The sequence below is a fragment of the Camelus bactrianus genome, chromosome 8 (assembly GCF_048773025.1).
Source record: "Camelus bactrianus isolate YW-2024 breed Bactrian camel chromosome 8, ASM4877302v1, whole genome shotgun sequence".
Taxonomy (NCBI): domain Eukaryota; kingdom Metazoa; phylum Chordata; class Mammalia; order Artiodactyla; family Camelidae; genus Camelus; species Camelus bactrianus.
Genome location: NC_133546.1, coordinates 52200569 through 52216277, shown reverse-complemented (window position 1 = coordinate 52216277; position 15709 = coordinate 52200569). Strand labels below are relative to the sequence as shown.

The 15709-nt window shown below is 41.3% G+C and overlaps 1 protein-coding gene across 4 annotated transcripts in view; it reads right to left on the bottom strand.

Annotated features, from left to right (window-relative positions):
• Positions 1 to 235: 235 nt before the first annotated feature.
• Positions 236 to 15709, bottom strand: part of FAXC (failed axon connections homolog, metaxin like GST domain containing) — a 61206-nt gene continuing 45732 nt past the window's right edge. For all 4 annotated transcript variants that reach the window (XM_074368597.1, XM_074368595.1, XM_074368596.1 and 1 more), the window contains one exon: positions 236 to 9071. In XM_074368597.1, coding sequence (XP_074224698.1) covers positions 8782 to 9071 — 290 coding nt within the window. In that variant the 3' untranslated portion in view covers positions 236 to 8781. The remainder of the gene's footprint in view (positions 9072 to 15709) is intronic.

Sequence of the window (15709 nt, the reverse complement as noted above, 5' to 3'; positions counted from 1 at the left end):
TACCTCTGTTCTAATTATACAAGAGCCTACTAAAATATTCTCCCAATCATCTAAGAGACCACCACTTAACAGTGTATTAGATGCAAAAATTTCAGATTTTCCCCATGGGTGTGAAGCTTAAACATTTAAATTTGCAAAAGAGAAGCGAATTGGAATAAAGACATTCAAAGCAAGCTATTTCATATCCATTAGTTATCATTTACACATCAAATACATACAGCATTAGGACCAAATATACAGAATTTCCACATTTATATACAGTAATCAACATAGTGCACAATTCAAATCTATCTTACAATCAAGTGTACAAGTTTAAATATGGCTTTATAAACTACTAACAATAACTGTGCTAAAATAACTCATAGGTCCAGAAACAAACACTGGAATGCCGCCTCCACATCGAGGCCCTCGTTCAGCAAGGTGCTCTTCACTGTGTTTGCAAACTAGAAGCTGCAGGTCAGCGTTTCCAGGCAGTGTCCACACATCAGCCCCCAAGCAGCTGAAATGTGGGTTCGAATTACCCCAACATTGGTCCTTCCTGTCTCTGACATCTGGAAATAAACCTGTAATTCTTCCACACATTTGGAGACATGAGATCATAAACAAATAGAAGAAAGACATATAATCAGTGAGATGACGATTACCAGGATCTCTCAACACCTGCTTTTCAGATTCAGAAATCCTCAGTCCATATAGCCAGCATTTGCATTAGTAGAGGCTTTTTCCCCTCCTTACTTCCCTTGTTTTGCTTAAATCAGTGCACTGAAAAATCCTTCAGGAATTTACGAGACATACTAGATCAAATGCTCCCAAAAGCAATTTAAAAGAGCTCTTATAAAAGACATATTTAATTATTCATCCTTCTCTTCCCCTAACCAAAAATGGATGAATGAATGAATGAATAACCTTGGCCTAGAATCATGCATCCGTGCCTATCATACACCCACTTCCCCACCAGTGTTACATACACATTCCTTAACCAGCTGCAGCCTTCTAGGTGCTCCCCTAAAGTCTTCCTTACCCCACTCCCTAAACTCTATTGAGTAGATAAGAATGTTCTTTGTAAATGTCTATGTTTGTTATGGTTTTTAATGTACATAATATATCAGTAGAGCAGGGTGTATGTGTTTATAAATAAATATGCTGAGGGGCATGCTCAGAAAGCTTTACTAATGAGGTCAAAGAGCACAAAGGTTTGGAGACCACTGCCTAAGTATGGATGATCTGGGGTGTCTCCAAACATGTAAAGGACTTTTATTTTAAAAAAAATACAAATATGCTCTGTATATTTGATACTATAAAATGGAAATGATATGCCACAAACACTTTCAAGAGATGAAAAGGAAGTTACAGAACCGAAGGAGTGAACACACTGGGGCCACACCCTCAGTTCCCAGGCCCAGCCTCAGGTGGCACAACCCTGGAGAATAAGCCAGAAGCGAGGACAAAGGTCAACATGACTTCAGTGCCTCCTGCACCAGCCACTAGGATGTCCACAGACCATCTTTCCCCACAGATTTCATTTGTTCTGGATTCAAACCTGCAGTCCTTTGGATTGTTTCAGTAAGGTGCCACCACCCAGAAAACTTGCAGTGTGCCTGACGCATCTGTAACACAGCCATCCCACATGGCTGCCCGAAGCGCCAGTATCTGTTCATCTTTCCTTCTCTCCTCCCGCTCAGTGAAATTCAAATGCCACCAGATGAAGGACTCAGACCCTCATCTTTTCAGCCATCACCACCAAGGAACCGTCACCCTCATCAAAGGTGGAGGTGTCAGACACTCAACACGACACAGATCCCTGGGAAAAACATCTGTGTACAGTGAGCACGACCCCGTGAGACGCATTACTCGAGGTAAAACCATTCTGTGACAGAAGTAACGCAACATGCTGCCCCTACAAAGCAGAGATCCCTTGAAAATTTGAGCATTAGCTTTAGTCTTATTGCTGCAAAAAATCTCAGATATAATTCATTAAAGATAAAAATACAATCATTTGGACATAGTCCATGTTGTAATAAGCCAAATGTGCTCCCCTGTGGGAGGACAGAAGCCAATATGAGAGAACACTTCCAGTTCTGAGCAACTGTTAAAAAGAAAAGTCCACAGACTATTTTTTTTTGAAAGAGGAGGGAGGTAGTAGACACCCAAAGCATTGCTCTTTTCTAGCCCTCCAATTATATTACATTCCCTCTGCTGTCTGTTTAGCCACTGCTGATTTACTTGGCAATTCAGGAGCTGAATCCTATTGTTTTTAAAGCTATGGGGTAATTTTTTAATACTAAAGAAGGAAAAAGGTTTAAATTTTACTGATTAATCTAAGTTACTCTATTCTAGAGCCGAAGGTCGGGGGTGGGGGGGAGATGCTTGCCAATGGGGGGGTAATTAGTCACATTTAGTAACACTACTTTTCATAAAATGAAATATCATCATAAATACATATTGCTCTACAGTTTCAAAATAATTAAAGCTGTAATTAGGGAAAATGGCAATTGAGAAATATTCAAGAAGGCTACCAAGTTCATTGCTGAAAATATTTTGTTGTGCTCAGAACACCAACGCCCTGTACCAGCCTTTTGCTCTAGAGGACTTGTTTCCCTACCGAAATGATCAGGAGTGTTGGTGCTGGCTGGATCACATCTGTAAGTTATCTGTTTCTTTATTGCAATGGTCCTCTTTATTTGCCTACAAATTTGAACTTTAGGGGCAGTAATCCTCTTGAAATTTGAGCATCCTAATTTGTCACGGTCTAGCCAGCAGCAGAAGCTTCAGAGAGCGTTGGTCTGGGGACAGGTTGCCGGGTTTGGCAAAAGCCAGAATGACTGAGGAGGTCACAACTTCAGCCCCGAAACAGTGAGATGCTTTCTTTCTGGGTATTTTTCAGTATTCTCGTAACCTTCCCTAAGGTGCAAGGCCAATGTGTTGCTGGTTCCAGTTAACATATCTTAAAGATTAAAGGACTAAATACCTTTAAGATACTCTTTAAAGTTAGGGACTAAAACCTAAGTTTCTGGTAAGAGACGTAGTGAGGAAAGCCCCACGCGTGTTTGCATTTGCTCCTGGCACTGGCAAGAGATCTGCAGGCAAGAGGAGCCTCCTGCCCCACCCACCAAGGGGGTCCTTTTGAACTTGGCAAGTTTCAGCCAGGCCACTGGAAGCAAGTGAGTAAGGGTCAAGCACTCCACAGCCACAGGTAATGGATCCCCTGACCTGAGAAAGATGGGTTGCCAAGGTTCAGCATTTTGACTCAAGAAGCATTTGTTATTGAATGTACTTTCATCAGTCCTTGTCATTTTAAACAGCACAGCATTTAAAGGAAAACAAAGGACCCTGGGTCATAGCCAGGAGCAAAGAAAGTAGGTTCACCGAATTAAAAAAAAAAAAAAAGAAGAAGGAGGGGGGAAGGAAGGAGGAGAGGAAGAACCTGAGTTGTACAATATCAACAAAGGGCACCATCCTTTTATTGCAAATACGCTCAACAATTGTTCTATTAATTAATCAATTAAAAATTTAATTGATTAATTAATGCAGAAGAACCTAATTGTGCAGAACTTTTTCCTGTAAGGAAAAATCCAGTCTCTTCTCTGCCCCTTAAGCCCCAGGCTGGTCAGCCTACCCAAGCAGAAGCTCCCCTGGCCCTTGAACTGATTTTGAGAAATCAACCTTTTGGATGGTTAGAAGACAGAAGTCAACAATGATGGCAACAAAACCTTGCCACTTTCAAAATGCCAAATTTGTGCAAATAAAGTTATTTTTCTCAGTTAACGTGAGACACCACTTCTTCCTCCCGTCACTCAACACACTCTCCTCGTGGATAACGAGAGAGATTCTTTTGTCTGCACCTCTCATTCCAATTTGTCTTCTCTCTGGCTGCGTTTAAAGGCGAGAAAGAACAAACACTAACAAGCAGTAAATTTTAAAGACTCTTTAGAAGGTTTCTCAACTGTGGTCTATGAACCCTCTAAGGAACCCACCGATAATTTCCAGATGTCTTTAAATCTCCTGAACTTCTATGTAAAATCTCATATATTCACATCTATGTACTTTTCTGGGACGAGGGCATAGGACCTTCATTAGGTTATTGATGGAGGCACAAAAAATTAAAAGCCAATGTCCATCAACAGGTGACTGGATAAAGAAGATGTGGTATATTTATACAATGGAATACTACTCAGCCATAAAAACCGACAACATAATGCCATTTGCAGCAACATGGATGCTCCTGGAGAATGTCATTCTAAGTGAAGTAAGCCAGAAAGAGAAAGAAAAATACCATATGAGATCGCTCATATGTGGAATCTAAAAAACAAAAACAAAAACAAACAAACAAACAAAAACAAAGCGTAAATATAGGACAGAAATAGACTCACAGACAGAGAATACAGACTTGTGGTTACCAGGGGGGTGGAGGGTGGGAAGGGATAGACTGGGATTTCAAAATTGTAGAATAGACTACACTGTATAGCACAGGGAGATATACACAAAATGTTATTACTCACAGAGAAAAAAATGTGACAATGAGTGTGTATTTGTCCATGAATAACTGAAAAATTGTGCTGAACACTGGAATTTGACACAACATTGTAAAATGATTATAAATCAATAAAAAATGTTAAAAAAAATTAAAAGCCACTATTTTCTAGCGTATGGCCATCTTTTTGGGCATAGCTTTCCCCTGCAGCCTTCAAGGAAGGAAATGACAGGTGCCATGTTTCTAGAGGAAGGGGAGATTATAATGAGCTGAGACCTCGTCTTGCAGAACAGACGAAGCTGGGCCTTGAGAGGTGTGTGTGACCTGGGCAGATGGAGAGGAAGGGCAGGCACTGCAGAGAGGGGCTGGCGTGAGCAGAGTCACAGAGTAGGACACATGAGGCATGTTCGGGCAAAGGCAAATGGACCAACCTGGACGCACCGGATGGCTCACGTGGAGGAGTCCCAGGACACCAGATGAATAAAGAGAGAATGGCAGGCCTGAAGGAATACCTTATCCTGAAGCAATACGGTGCCCTATGAGAGCTTTGCAGAAATATTAATGTGGTGATGGGTGGAATGGATCAGGGAAGTGGCCAAGCATGTAAGAGAGGCTATGGAAGAAGTTTAGGCAAAAAGAGAATACCCTCAAATCAGGGTGCCATGTCTGTTCTGTCCACACTCTATATCCAGCATGGATCCTGGGTCAGACACAGAGTAAGTGGCTGTCACTTACCAGTGAGTAACTAAATAGCCAATGGGAGGGCATATGGACATGGATTCCTTAAGAGATATAATTCAAGAATGAGGAGTCTTGGTGACTTGGATACCCATCTTGGCATCACTCACAGAGCCTAGCAGTGCCTTGCACAGAGCAGATTCTGAAGAAAGATCCCTTGAAGTAGCCTGGACCAGGCTGAACAGATACAGGGGACAAGAGTGGAGGATTCCAAGTACTCTCTGAAAAAGGCTGGGGATGTGCTGGTTCGAGGAAATGGAGTGACCTCTCAGGGAGATGGGTTTTAAAAAGAAACCAAGCCAAGCTCATGTAGTGGCAAGAACCATGTAAGGCAACATGAAAGATCTCCGTTTTGGGTCTGCCCTCCAAATAAATATGACTTTCTAGAGCTAATCCATGGCCCAGCTATCCATTTCTATGAGTCTACACTTTCTCTCAAAGTGAGCGAGAACCTGGAGGCTACAATCCTTAACGCTTCCTTTCTTTGAACCCTAGCTGTTTCAACAACACCTTTCCTCAGACCTCGGTACACACAGGCAGGGCTTACTTGAGGACCAGACGGCAGTTGTGACTCAAGTCCAGTTGTTCTAAGTCTACGATCAGTCAGCTGGGGAGCCCGTGGCCTTGGTAGTGTCGCTATTCACAAGTCATTATGTTACAACAATAAATGAGGACCTCTGACAATACAGTTCACTTCTGCATAAATTTAAATCACCCTCGTATCTACTCTGACAAAGCAAATGCTGAGCAGAATGCTGCTGCTCCTTCATCCTGATGAATGCAGACAGGGATTGGGTGGAGTGAAGGGAAGGATAAGGGGCAGAATTTACTTCTACGAGAGGTGAAAAAGGTGGCCTGTGGGTCTTCCGTCCACCCAAAAGCAACTGTTAGCATTAAAGATCACATTTCCTTAAGTTACTTTCCAGTAAAACAGAAATACAGAACTTGAACAAGTGAGCCAGAGGTCAAAAATATCCCCTAATTTCTGGTTATTTCTCTCAGAAGTAGCACCTGTGAACACTTCAAATCTGGGCAGCTTAAGAATGAAGCACATAAAATTAAAGCCCTCCCAATCAAGACTGTGTAAGTCACCCACACCACAGTGGGTTTTTATCTTGGTCATTTTGCTTCCATAACCCAGTTTGGGAAAGTAAAACCTGTGTATGTTCTAGGGTTCCAAATCAAGTTACACCAACAAAATGCCGGGTACCCAGTCAAGAGCGGCCAGGCAGCATCCAGGACTCCAGGTGGCAATTCAGGCCTCTGTGGGAGGTACACGGAGAGGTTTTACAACTTCACTTTTAATGTTGTTGGACTTGCCCTCCAAGGAACACACAGTAAAAAATATATGTGGCTCTACATACTCATAACTTAATTATCCTTGGCATAAAGATACATCACTCTTGGTGCTATACAGGAAGAACAAATTATAGACAAAATTTCAAACACAACTCTATCCAGCTGATGGTGGGGAAAGGGCAACTCAGTCTTCGTGGAGATAGGTCCACAGTCTACCTGTCCATCACATTCACATTTTCAGGCTAGGAGTTGCCCTAGTCTTAACAGAACTACCACCAGCTGGCCTTGGAACACACTTGCTGGAGAGAGAAGAGGTGAACAGTCCCAAATGATGCTGGAAACAGAACAGGCTTATCCATTCTCGCCAACACATTCTCAGGAGGCATCAAAAAGTCCGCTCAAAAATGAAGGGTGTCAATAAGATATTAACCACTGAGTTTTCTGTGGAATAACAATGTCTAGCTTGGGTTATTTCAGTATTTCTTCCCAGTTACAGATGCCCTTCCCAGTTGCTTCACAGTAACTAGCCTCAAAAATGCTCCCCCTTTATCTCTTTGTGAATCCATAGAATTTTAGGATTGTTTTTGCCAGAATTAAATTCAAAGAGAGTCTTTTCCAAGTAAAGTACATGAACTTCTCAGAAGAAGTTGCTGTCTTTTAAGGAGTTCCTCTTTAACCCCACAAGGAATAACCCTTACCCAGCCAGCTGGGGTCAGAAGCCCAAATCCACAGCCATCACCCCAGGGTCTTCGCCCCATACTTCACTGGAAGATCTTCAAAGTCAACCAAAACTGTATCTTCAGAGATAGTGTGCCTTCGTCCATAAGGCACCCCAAAAGTTCAGGGGTACTACAGGGAGGCAGAGGAGGTCCAGGGAGGGGAGGGGAGGGGAATCCTTAAGAAATGTTAAGATTTTCCTCAGCGTTGCCTTCCCCTCGCTGGACAATGGCTGAGAACACCAGAAAAGTTGCATTAATAAAACTGCATAGAGGCTACACCGCCCAAAGTGCTCTGATACGAAACACATGATCCTCTTCCTACTTCATCTTGTCAATACACCTTGCAAGGTTTGTTTTCAAAAAAGACATTACAAGTTGGCAAGCTTCTGCTGGCAAAAGTCCGTCGAAACACTTTCCCTGTCACCTCTGTTAAACCCATCCTATTCCTGAGCTTTATTTCCTTCAAGTAAATAAAACATAGTCAACTTAACACTCCGGGGCCAACAGAGGACAAGGTCCCATTGTGCGTTCAGGCAAAGAAAGAAAGAAAGACTTCTCTGCAAATATACAGGAGAACTGAAGACCGTTTGCAGCTGTTGATGATCCATAAAAATATTTCCAGGGTTCTTTCAACAAAAGATTTCTATTCAAGCAAGACTGCAAAGAGGCTGGAGACAGAGTCCTCACTGTGCCTCGGTGTGTGTTTCATCCGCTCGGCCGTGGCTGCTGTTGCCTGCATGTGGAATTCCTCGGCCCTCCAATCCTCACACGCATGAAGCACATTAAAGAATAAAATGTGTTTATGTCACACCTCTTCCGAGAAGTTTAAAGCGCCAAATGCTACCACATGAATCCTCACAACACCCCTGTGAGGTAGGTAGGTGGAGACTACTGTCACCCCCACTTTACAGGTGGGGGAAATGAGGCACACAAGAATTAAGGGACTTGCCCGAAATCACACAGCTCGTCACTGGCAGGGCTTAGAATAAAACTGATACTGATTAGCACCTAGCAAGTGCTTTTGCACATAGTAGGTGTTCACTGAATATCTATGGATTTTATTTGACTTATATATCACCATACAATATGCACACGTGAAATACAAGCAGCCCCCAGAGAACATCCATCTCCTCCATTTCTTCTGACGGCATCTCTCATGACTTCGAACCCTGCTGGATGAAAGATGTTCAAGAATCCACCTCGCAAGTGAGGCCTCGGGCTGAAGAGGATCAGCGTACACACGATCTGTGGACAACCTCTCCTTGCACCTGCTCCACCACACAATGTTAGTTTTCTAATGAAAACAAAAATGGATTTCAGGAACCATGCTGACTTTTTTTTTTTTTTGCCTGTTTGTTTTAAATGGAGTCATCGAAATGGTTCTGTGTTCTGTTTGTACAAAAAAAGAAATAAGGCTGCTCTAGTCCAGTTAGCTTGTGAGAACCGTGCCAAGCACAGAGATCTCCTCCCAGCTCGGATGGATTTCTACCTGGGAAACGGGACCGACCCCAGAGAGTGGCAGCTCCAACAGAAGAGGGTCAGTGAGGCTGAACATCACTTGCACTGTTCATGGTCCGTGTAGTCATCCATGTCCACGTCAGAATCAAAGAGCGAGTGTCCCGTGAAATCTGTGTCTGGGGTTCTGGAAAAACTGTTCTCTGCTCCCTCATCTTCAAAGGTCTCTGTCCTTGAGTAAAAGCTGAAATCCAGCAGGGGCGTGTGCGTTTTGCTGCCTTCGCTGCTCTCCTCGGACTCATAGATGGTGTTGTCATCATCGTGATGCCACTCGGGCCAGAATTTCCTCCTTATCCGCTCACAGTACATGGCAAGATTGATCAGCTCACCTGCAGGGTGGTAGGGAAAGTGAGGGTTAGTTCCCCAAGGCAACAATCTACCAGCCACCTGGCTTTCTGGGAAGTTTAGAAGAATGGGGTAAGGAACACATTAACCATGTTTTTCCACAGAGGCACTGTCAAAACGTTTAGATTTTCATACCCAGAAGAAGAAAGGTGAGTGGGAAAAGTTAAATTCAGTGAGTGGGCTGAATGAAGTTTCAGAGCAAGTCCTACGGTGACAAGAAATGGCAGCTAAACCACCATCATTTCACTTTGTGAAGCATTTTATTATTTTATGTTTGCATATCAAGAGAACTAGTGCTTCAATGGGTTCACATTTAAATAAATTTATAGTCCATGAAAATATACCAACTGTTAGTTGGATTAAGTCAGCCAGAAGTGATCATTCATTCCACAAATATTTGTGGCATCATTATGGGCTGGTTACTATGCCAAGTAGTTGGAAAAAATTAGGTTAGGATGGAAATTTTCCCCTGAATAATCCATAAAGTGGATAAATCATAATTGTCTTTACGGAAGAGTCTGCCTGAAAACACACTTAGTAAAACATGTGTTTTTTTATTTTAAATAAAATTAAACAGCTGCACCCACGATTGGGTTCTCGCTTGGTCACTGGGATACTTCTTTTTCCTATAAATCAAAGGAACACTTTCGTTCAGTTGCTAAAACTGTCCAGGCATTCGTCTGAAACATGACACAGTATTTAGCTTTCATTTCCTAATTCCAAACCGAAGATGAAGAAAGAGAGTGAGTTTTCGCTTTTGATCCACTAGATGGCAACATTGCTCATAAGAATACAATTTGTCACTATCTCTTACAGGACTTTATTGCCCTAAGAATAGTCTTTGGATTTTTTTAAAGTTATATAAACATTCGCTTATTATGTAGGTAACCCATATTTTATTGCAGAGAATTAAAAAACACAGAAAAGCAAAAAATTAAAGAATTATCAATAATCCCATTTGCCATAATAATTTTCACTTATATTCTTCCAGAAATGTATATATTCATACATACATTTACATATTCTTACATTTGCTGCATTGCACTTACTATATATTATGTTTCCTATACTGCTTCTTCCACTTAATAACATAGTGAAAACCTTCGAACTTCACTCTATGACCACCTTGATAATTGCAGAGTATTTCATTACACAGATGTGCCATAGTTTCATTTGGTTTTCACAATCCCCTATCACAGCCATTTAGGCTGCTTCTATAGTAATAGCTCTATTGGTAATAGTCTGTAACTACTTTATTTTACCTTCTGTCAAAGAAAGTAATATATACTCATTTTGGAAAATTACAAGTCTCTATATAGAAATGGTATAAACATATATACACGCAGAAAAAAACAATGGCACCTACACTATAATCTCCCCAAGCCAAGGAAACACAATTAACATCTCGGTGTAATTTCTTTCAATATTTTTTTCTATTTACTTATTGTTATTATTATCATTACCTACTACCTCCTGGCACATTATAAACATTTTCCCACTAAAATTTTTCAAAACTTGATGGCTGTTCTGCTTACATAAACACATTCCCTACAAAACATAATAAGGCAAATCCCCCTGCTTCACGGGTCCTGTAAACCAGCGGACTTGTCTTGGTTCCAAGTCACCGTTCTCAGTCTTCTCAGAGCAAAACAGTTCAACTCACACGGTGTAAGAGTCCATTCTGACTGCCCTCAACACGAAGATTTTCTGTCCACACTCAGGAGCCACAAGCTGAGAAGCCAGTGTCGTTGCTCCTTCTGGGCAGACGCATACAGAGGCGTGCAAAACTGCCACTTACTCTCTCCCTCAGGGAAGCAGTTACGAGGCACCTCACCAGGTATTGCTGGTAACCAAGAATTAGATAAAGATGTGGAAGCAGCAGCAAGGGGCCACTGGGGGCGGGAAACATCAAAGATGAATTATGGTCACTTCACAGCAGGCCCTGGGACAACCCTGTTTGCCTCAGATCAAGTCCAATCCCAGAAGGTCAGAATCTATTCACGACATCCGTGGATCTACACGATATATGACTGTATCCACTTCTTTTGTGGTCATCCTCTCTACACACTATTTCTTCACCTTTCTTCCAGGAGAGCTGCCGCCTTCATGTCTGTATGATTAGTAACCATTCAGTGTGTGATAATAAAAATTAATAATAATAGCAAACATGTGTATTGGCCTTACTGTATACCAGACACTATTTGAAGTGCTTTATTTATTCTTGAATTCATATTAACTCTCACTCCTTAGTCCTGGCAACAATCCTATGAGGCAGAAAGTATTATTGTATTATTTCCTATCTGTAATAGGAAAGCTGAAGCAACAGAGAGGTTAATTAACTCGCCTAAGGTCACAAAGCCAGATAGGGGCAGAGCCAGGATTCAAACACAAGCTGTCTCCAGACTCCATGCCCTTCACCATGGCTCTCTTCTGCCTCTCGACTGATGCACTGACAGCCTGGCCTGGGAATTAATACCTTCACACTACCTGTCACAGAGTATTTTTCTGGAATTCATTCTGGAGTCTCAAGAATTATGAGGGGACAGGTGCTGCTGCTCAAAGATAATGGGTTGTCATGAAGAAGTGATTGCTCTATAATGCAGTCAAGAAAGGGTTTGCTTTGATAAGCAAGGGCTAGGAACTCACATGCCCATCCTCATATCTTGCCCCTGATAAAAAGAGTAAAACAAAGAGTGAAAATTTATGGTTGAGTTCTACCTCTATCTGGCTTTGCCAGTCCCTTCCTATGTCTAGATCCTCCATCAGCTGACCCATTCAACATGCTACCAGCCAAAAGGAATGAAAACAGTTGGCAGTAGAAACAAGTTGTGTGTAATGTGTGTGTGTGTGTGTGTGACACACCACGTTAACACAAATGCCTATACTGAAGATGTAAACTTTGTAAAATAATTTTTTAAAACTGCATTTTTTCCAAAGTGTACTCAACAATCAAATAATGTCATCAGGCTTGTAAGAATTAAAGGCTGATACCATCCACTGTGGAGGGTCAGGCATTGTACTACAGAGCTGGTGGAAGTAGAAATTGCTATAAGCTTTTTATGAAAGTAATCTGATGTTATCTATTGAAATTTTAAATGCACATATCTGTTGGCTCAGGACTCCACTTTCAGTATTCTAGTCTACTAAAATAAAAGCAGCAGCATGTAAAGATCTATGCATATGGATGTCAAATGCAGCACTGTGCCAATAAAAAGAAATGAAAGATGGAAACAGTTCATCAAAAGGGATTGATTGAATCAATTCTGGTATATCAATTCTATAGAATATTATGCAGCTGTTAAAAAGATAATATTCTATTAATTGGAAAAAACAACTTATATGGAAATGTGTATAATGTAACTCCACTGTTTAGTTTAAAAAAAAACAAACTAAAACAGCTATATACATGTATGTAAATATGTATATGAAAAAAAAAGGCACAGATGGGTCCACGCCAAATCCTTAATACTTGTTTTCCATGGGAATGATATGGGACACAGATGAGGAAAAAATAATAAATCTTTTAAAATATACCTGTTTAATTCAACTTATTGTGACAATCATGTATTACTTTTTTAATTTAAAAATCCAATGAAATAAATTAGTAAAATAATTAATGAGTGATTAGTGATATTCTCAGACAACTTGAGGGGATATTTATCAGAAAGTCAAACGGCCCCCTACCCCAAGGACACTCCCACACAGAATAAAGAGCTTTTCTCTTAGAGTTTCTCAGGTGGAATTACTCCTCACTGCTCTCTGAAAAAAGTGACTCATTTTATTTTCCTGTATCACTCCAGCTCCTCTAACAGTCAAAAGCATCCTGTACAATTTGACATTGAAAACATAGTCAATCAGACCTGGAACCCGGGACTCAGGATCTCCCAGCTGCCAGTCATGGCATAAATCAGAGTGAGGCAAGAGCTTGCCAGCTTCTCCCCATACGACTGCCAGCCCCGGGTCCTCCGCCAGCCAGTGTCTGGGAAGCAGGGGGCAGGCGCCCCCAGACACTCATTTGATCTCCAGGGACTTACTTGGTACCTCCCTGTTCCAGACCTGTTCTAGGTGCTTGCTGTGCCCTTGGTTGCTCCCGTTAACACTGTGTCACAAAGGCAGTGAGGGCACCGAACACTTCCTCTTCAGAAAAGTTCTTAGCAAACCTGAATGCTGTAATGAGGACACCCCCACTCCCTCGTCTCCTTGAAGCTCATTCACGGATCTCAAACTACAGAGGCCAGCAAGGTCTTTCGAGCCAGCCCTTTTCTGAGACTCGAATTCCTCCAACCTCTTCCTAAACATTTCCGGATGGAGAACAGTCAAAGTAAGGAGATGGGGGTATACTTGCATGTTTTTCAAGGACAGCCAGCACTTTTTTTCCACCTCTTAATCTATCAAATAATAAACAAAAAAGACATCAAGTACAATAAGTAACTGTTGGTAGAAAGAGTCGCTGAACAGGGTTTGTCTTAAAACACAGAAGGTTGTGTTTCTTACAAATTTAGAAAAATAGGTCAGGTTCTGGTTTGATATGGCTCTCCAGGGCAAGCAGCTGTGAGGCAGAAGCTTTTCCCTTTTGTTGCTTTATTTTCAATTTTCTAGGCTTTCCAGTTCTCCACATCTGTTTGGAAAAGCGCCCAAACCCACATGCCACTCTCTAATAAGGATACTCTGATCAAAGTATCAAATGTGACTCCACGTGAACAGGGCTTCTGGGAAAGACAGGAAATAAATGTTGGTGGAGACGTGGAGGAAAGGGAACCCTCGTGCACTGTTGGTGAGAGTGTAAACTGGTGCAGCCACTATGGAAAACGGTACGGAGGTTCCTCAAGAAATTAAAAATAAAACTACCATATGATTCAGCAGGTCCACTCCGTGAAGTGAAGTCCACTCCTTACTGAAGAAGAGGAAAACACTAATTCAAGAAGATACCCACACCCCTATGTCCACTGCAGCATAACAGCCAGGACACAGAAGCCACCTAAGTGTCCACTGATAGACGAATAAAGAAGATGTGGCAGTTACAATACTATGGAACATTGGTCGTTCATGAAAAAGAATGAAATCTTGCCATTTGTAGCCACATGGATGGCCCTTGAGGGTATTATGCTAAGTGAAATAAGTCAGACAGCAAAAGACAAATATTGTAAGATTTCACTTATATGCAGAACCTAAAAACAAATAAACAAAACAAGCCGACTCACAGATACAGAGAACAGACTGGTGGTTGCCAGAGGGGAGGGTGGCTGGGGAGTAGACAAAATGGATGTGGGGGTCAAGAGGTACAAACTTCCAGTTATAAAGTGACTAGGTCACGGGGATGTAATGTGCCCCATGGGGAATACAGTCGGTGATGTTGTAGTAACTTTGTATGATGACAGACGGTAACTGGACTTATTATGCTCATTTCAAAATGCACACAGACATCAAATCACTATGTTGTACACCTGAAACGAATATAAAACTGTATATCAATTATCCCTCAATTAAAAAAACTGTTGATAATAAAACTGAGATGCTTTTTTACTGTAAAAATGGGGAAATTTTCAAAAGGAATAATATCCAATCCTAATTGAGGAACAAAATTTGAGGTGTTTTCACACACTGCTCACAAGACTATAAACCGCTATAGTCTTTCTAGAAAGCAATTTAGCTACAGACCAAGGCTTATACCCTTTGAGACAGTAATTCCCCAACTAGAAAGTTAGCTGAAGGAAATAACCAGAGATAAGCAGAAATACATATTCATACACTACTCACTAAAGAATATTAGTAAACATTATTTGAAATAACCCGTAAGTCCAGAGAAAGATTAATCATACAAATTACAGTGTAGCCACAGGATAGGATATTATACAACTACTAAATACATTGTTTTGAAGAATATTTAATGACAAGGGAAATGGCCATAATGCATAGCTAATTAAAAACTGCAGATTGTAATTGTATCAGCATCATGATAGCAATTTTTAAAAATACATACATACATGTACTTGATAAAAGACGAGGAAATATTCCACCACATTAACAGAAGTTCTCTGTGGGTGAGGGGGTCACAAGTTAATTTTTTTAACTTTTCTAATTTTTCTCTAATAAGGAAATAATATTTTACCTCATCTACAAACACTTATTATGTATATTTTAAGAACTGCTGAATATCCAAAGTCCACCCTCCTACTCATCTAAATTAAGGAAAATTTTTCACTGTTCTGGATGGTTCCTGGAGTAGCCTGTGTGACTAGATATCTAGGAACAAAAAGCTAATATTCATGCACACACACTCACACAGTCACACAGGTGTAAGGACAACAGTGCCCTGGCTGTTCCAAAGCTAAGGCGGAAAACTGCCAGATCCAAGCCACTCGCACTCCTGGCTGTGAGCCAGTCCTAAGTTATCCAGGCTCTTGGTTGTTTGTTTCCGTGTCTCCTGCCTCTTGTTACTTCTTGGGAAAGGCTCCACCACAGAAAGAACACTGGCAGAGAAAGAAGTTGAGTCCAAATTAGCAGTTTGTCTGCATTAGCAGCTCCGATCAAAAGGTTTGGAAGTGAGCTTTAGAGACTCTCTGAGGACTTGAATGATTCATGCTCCTCCAGTCCCCACGGGGAAGCTACCAGTTTGTTTTAA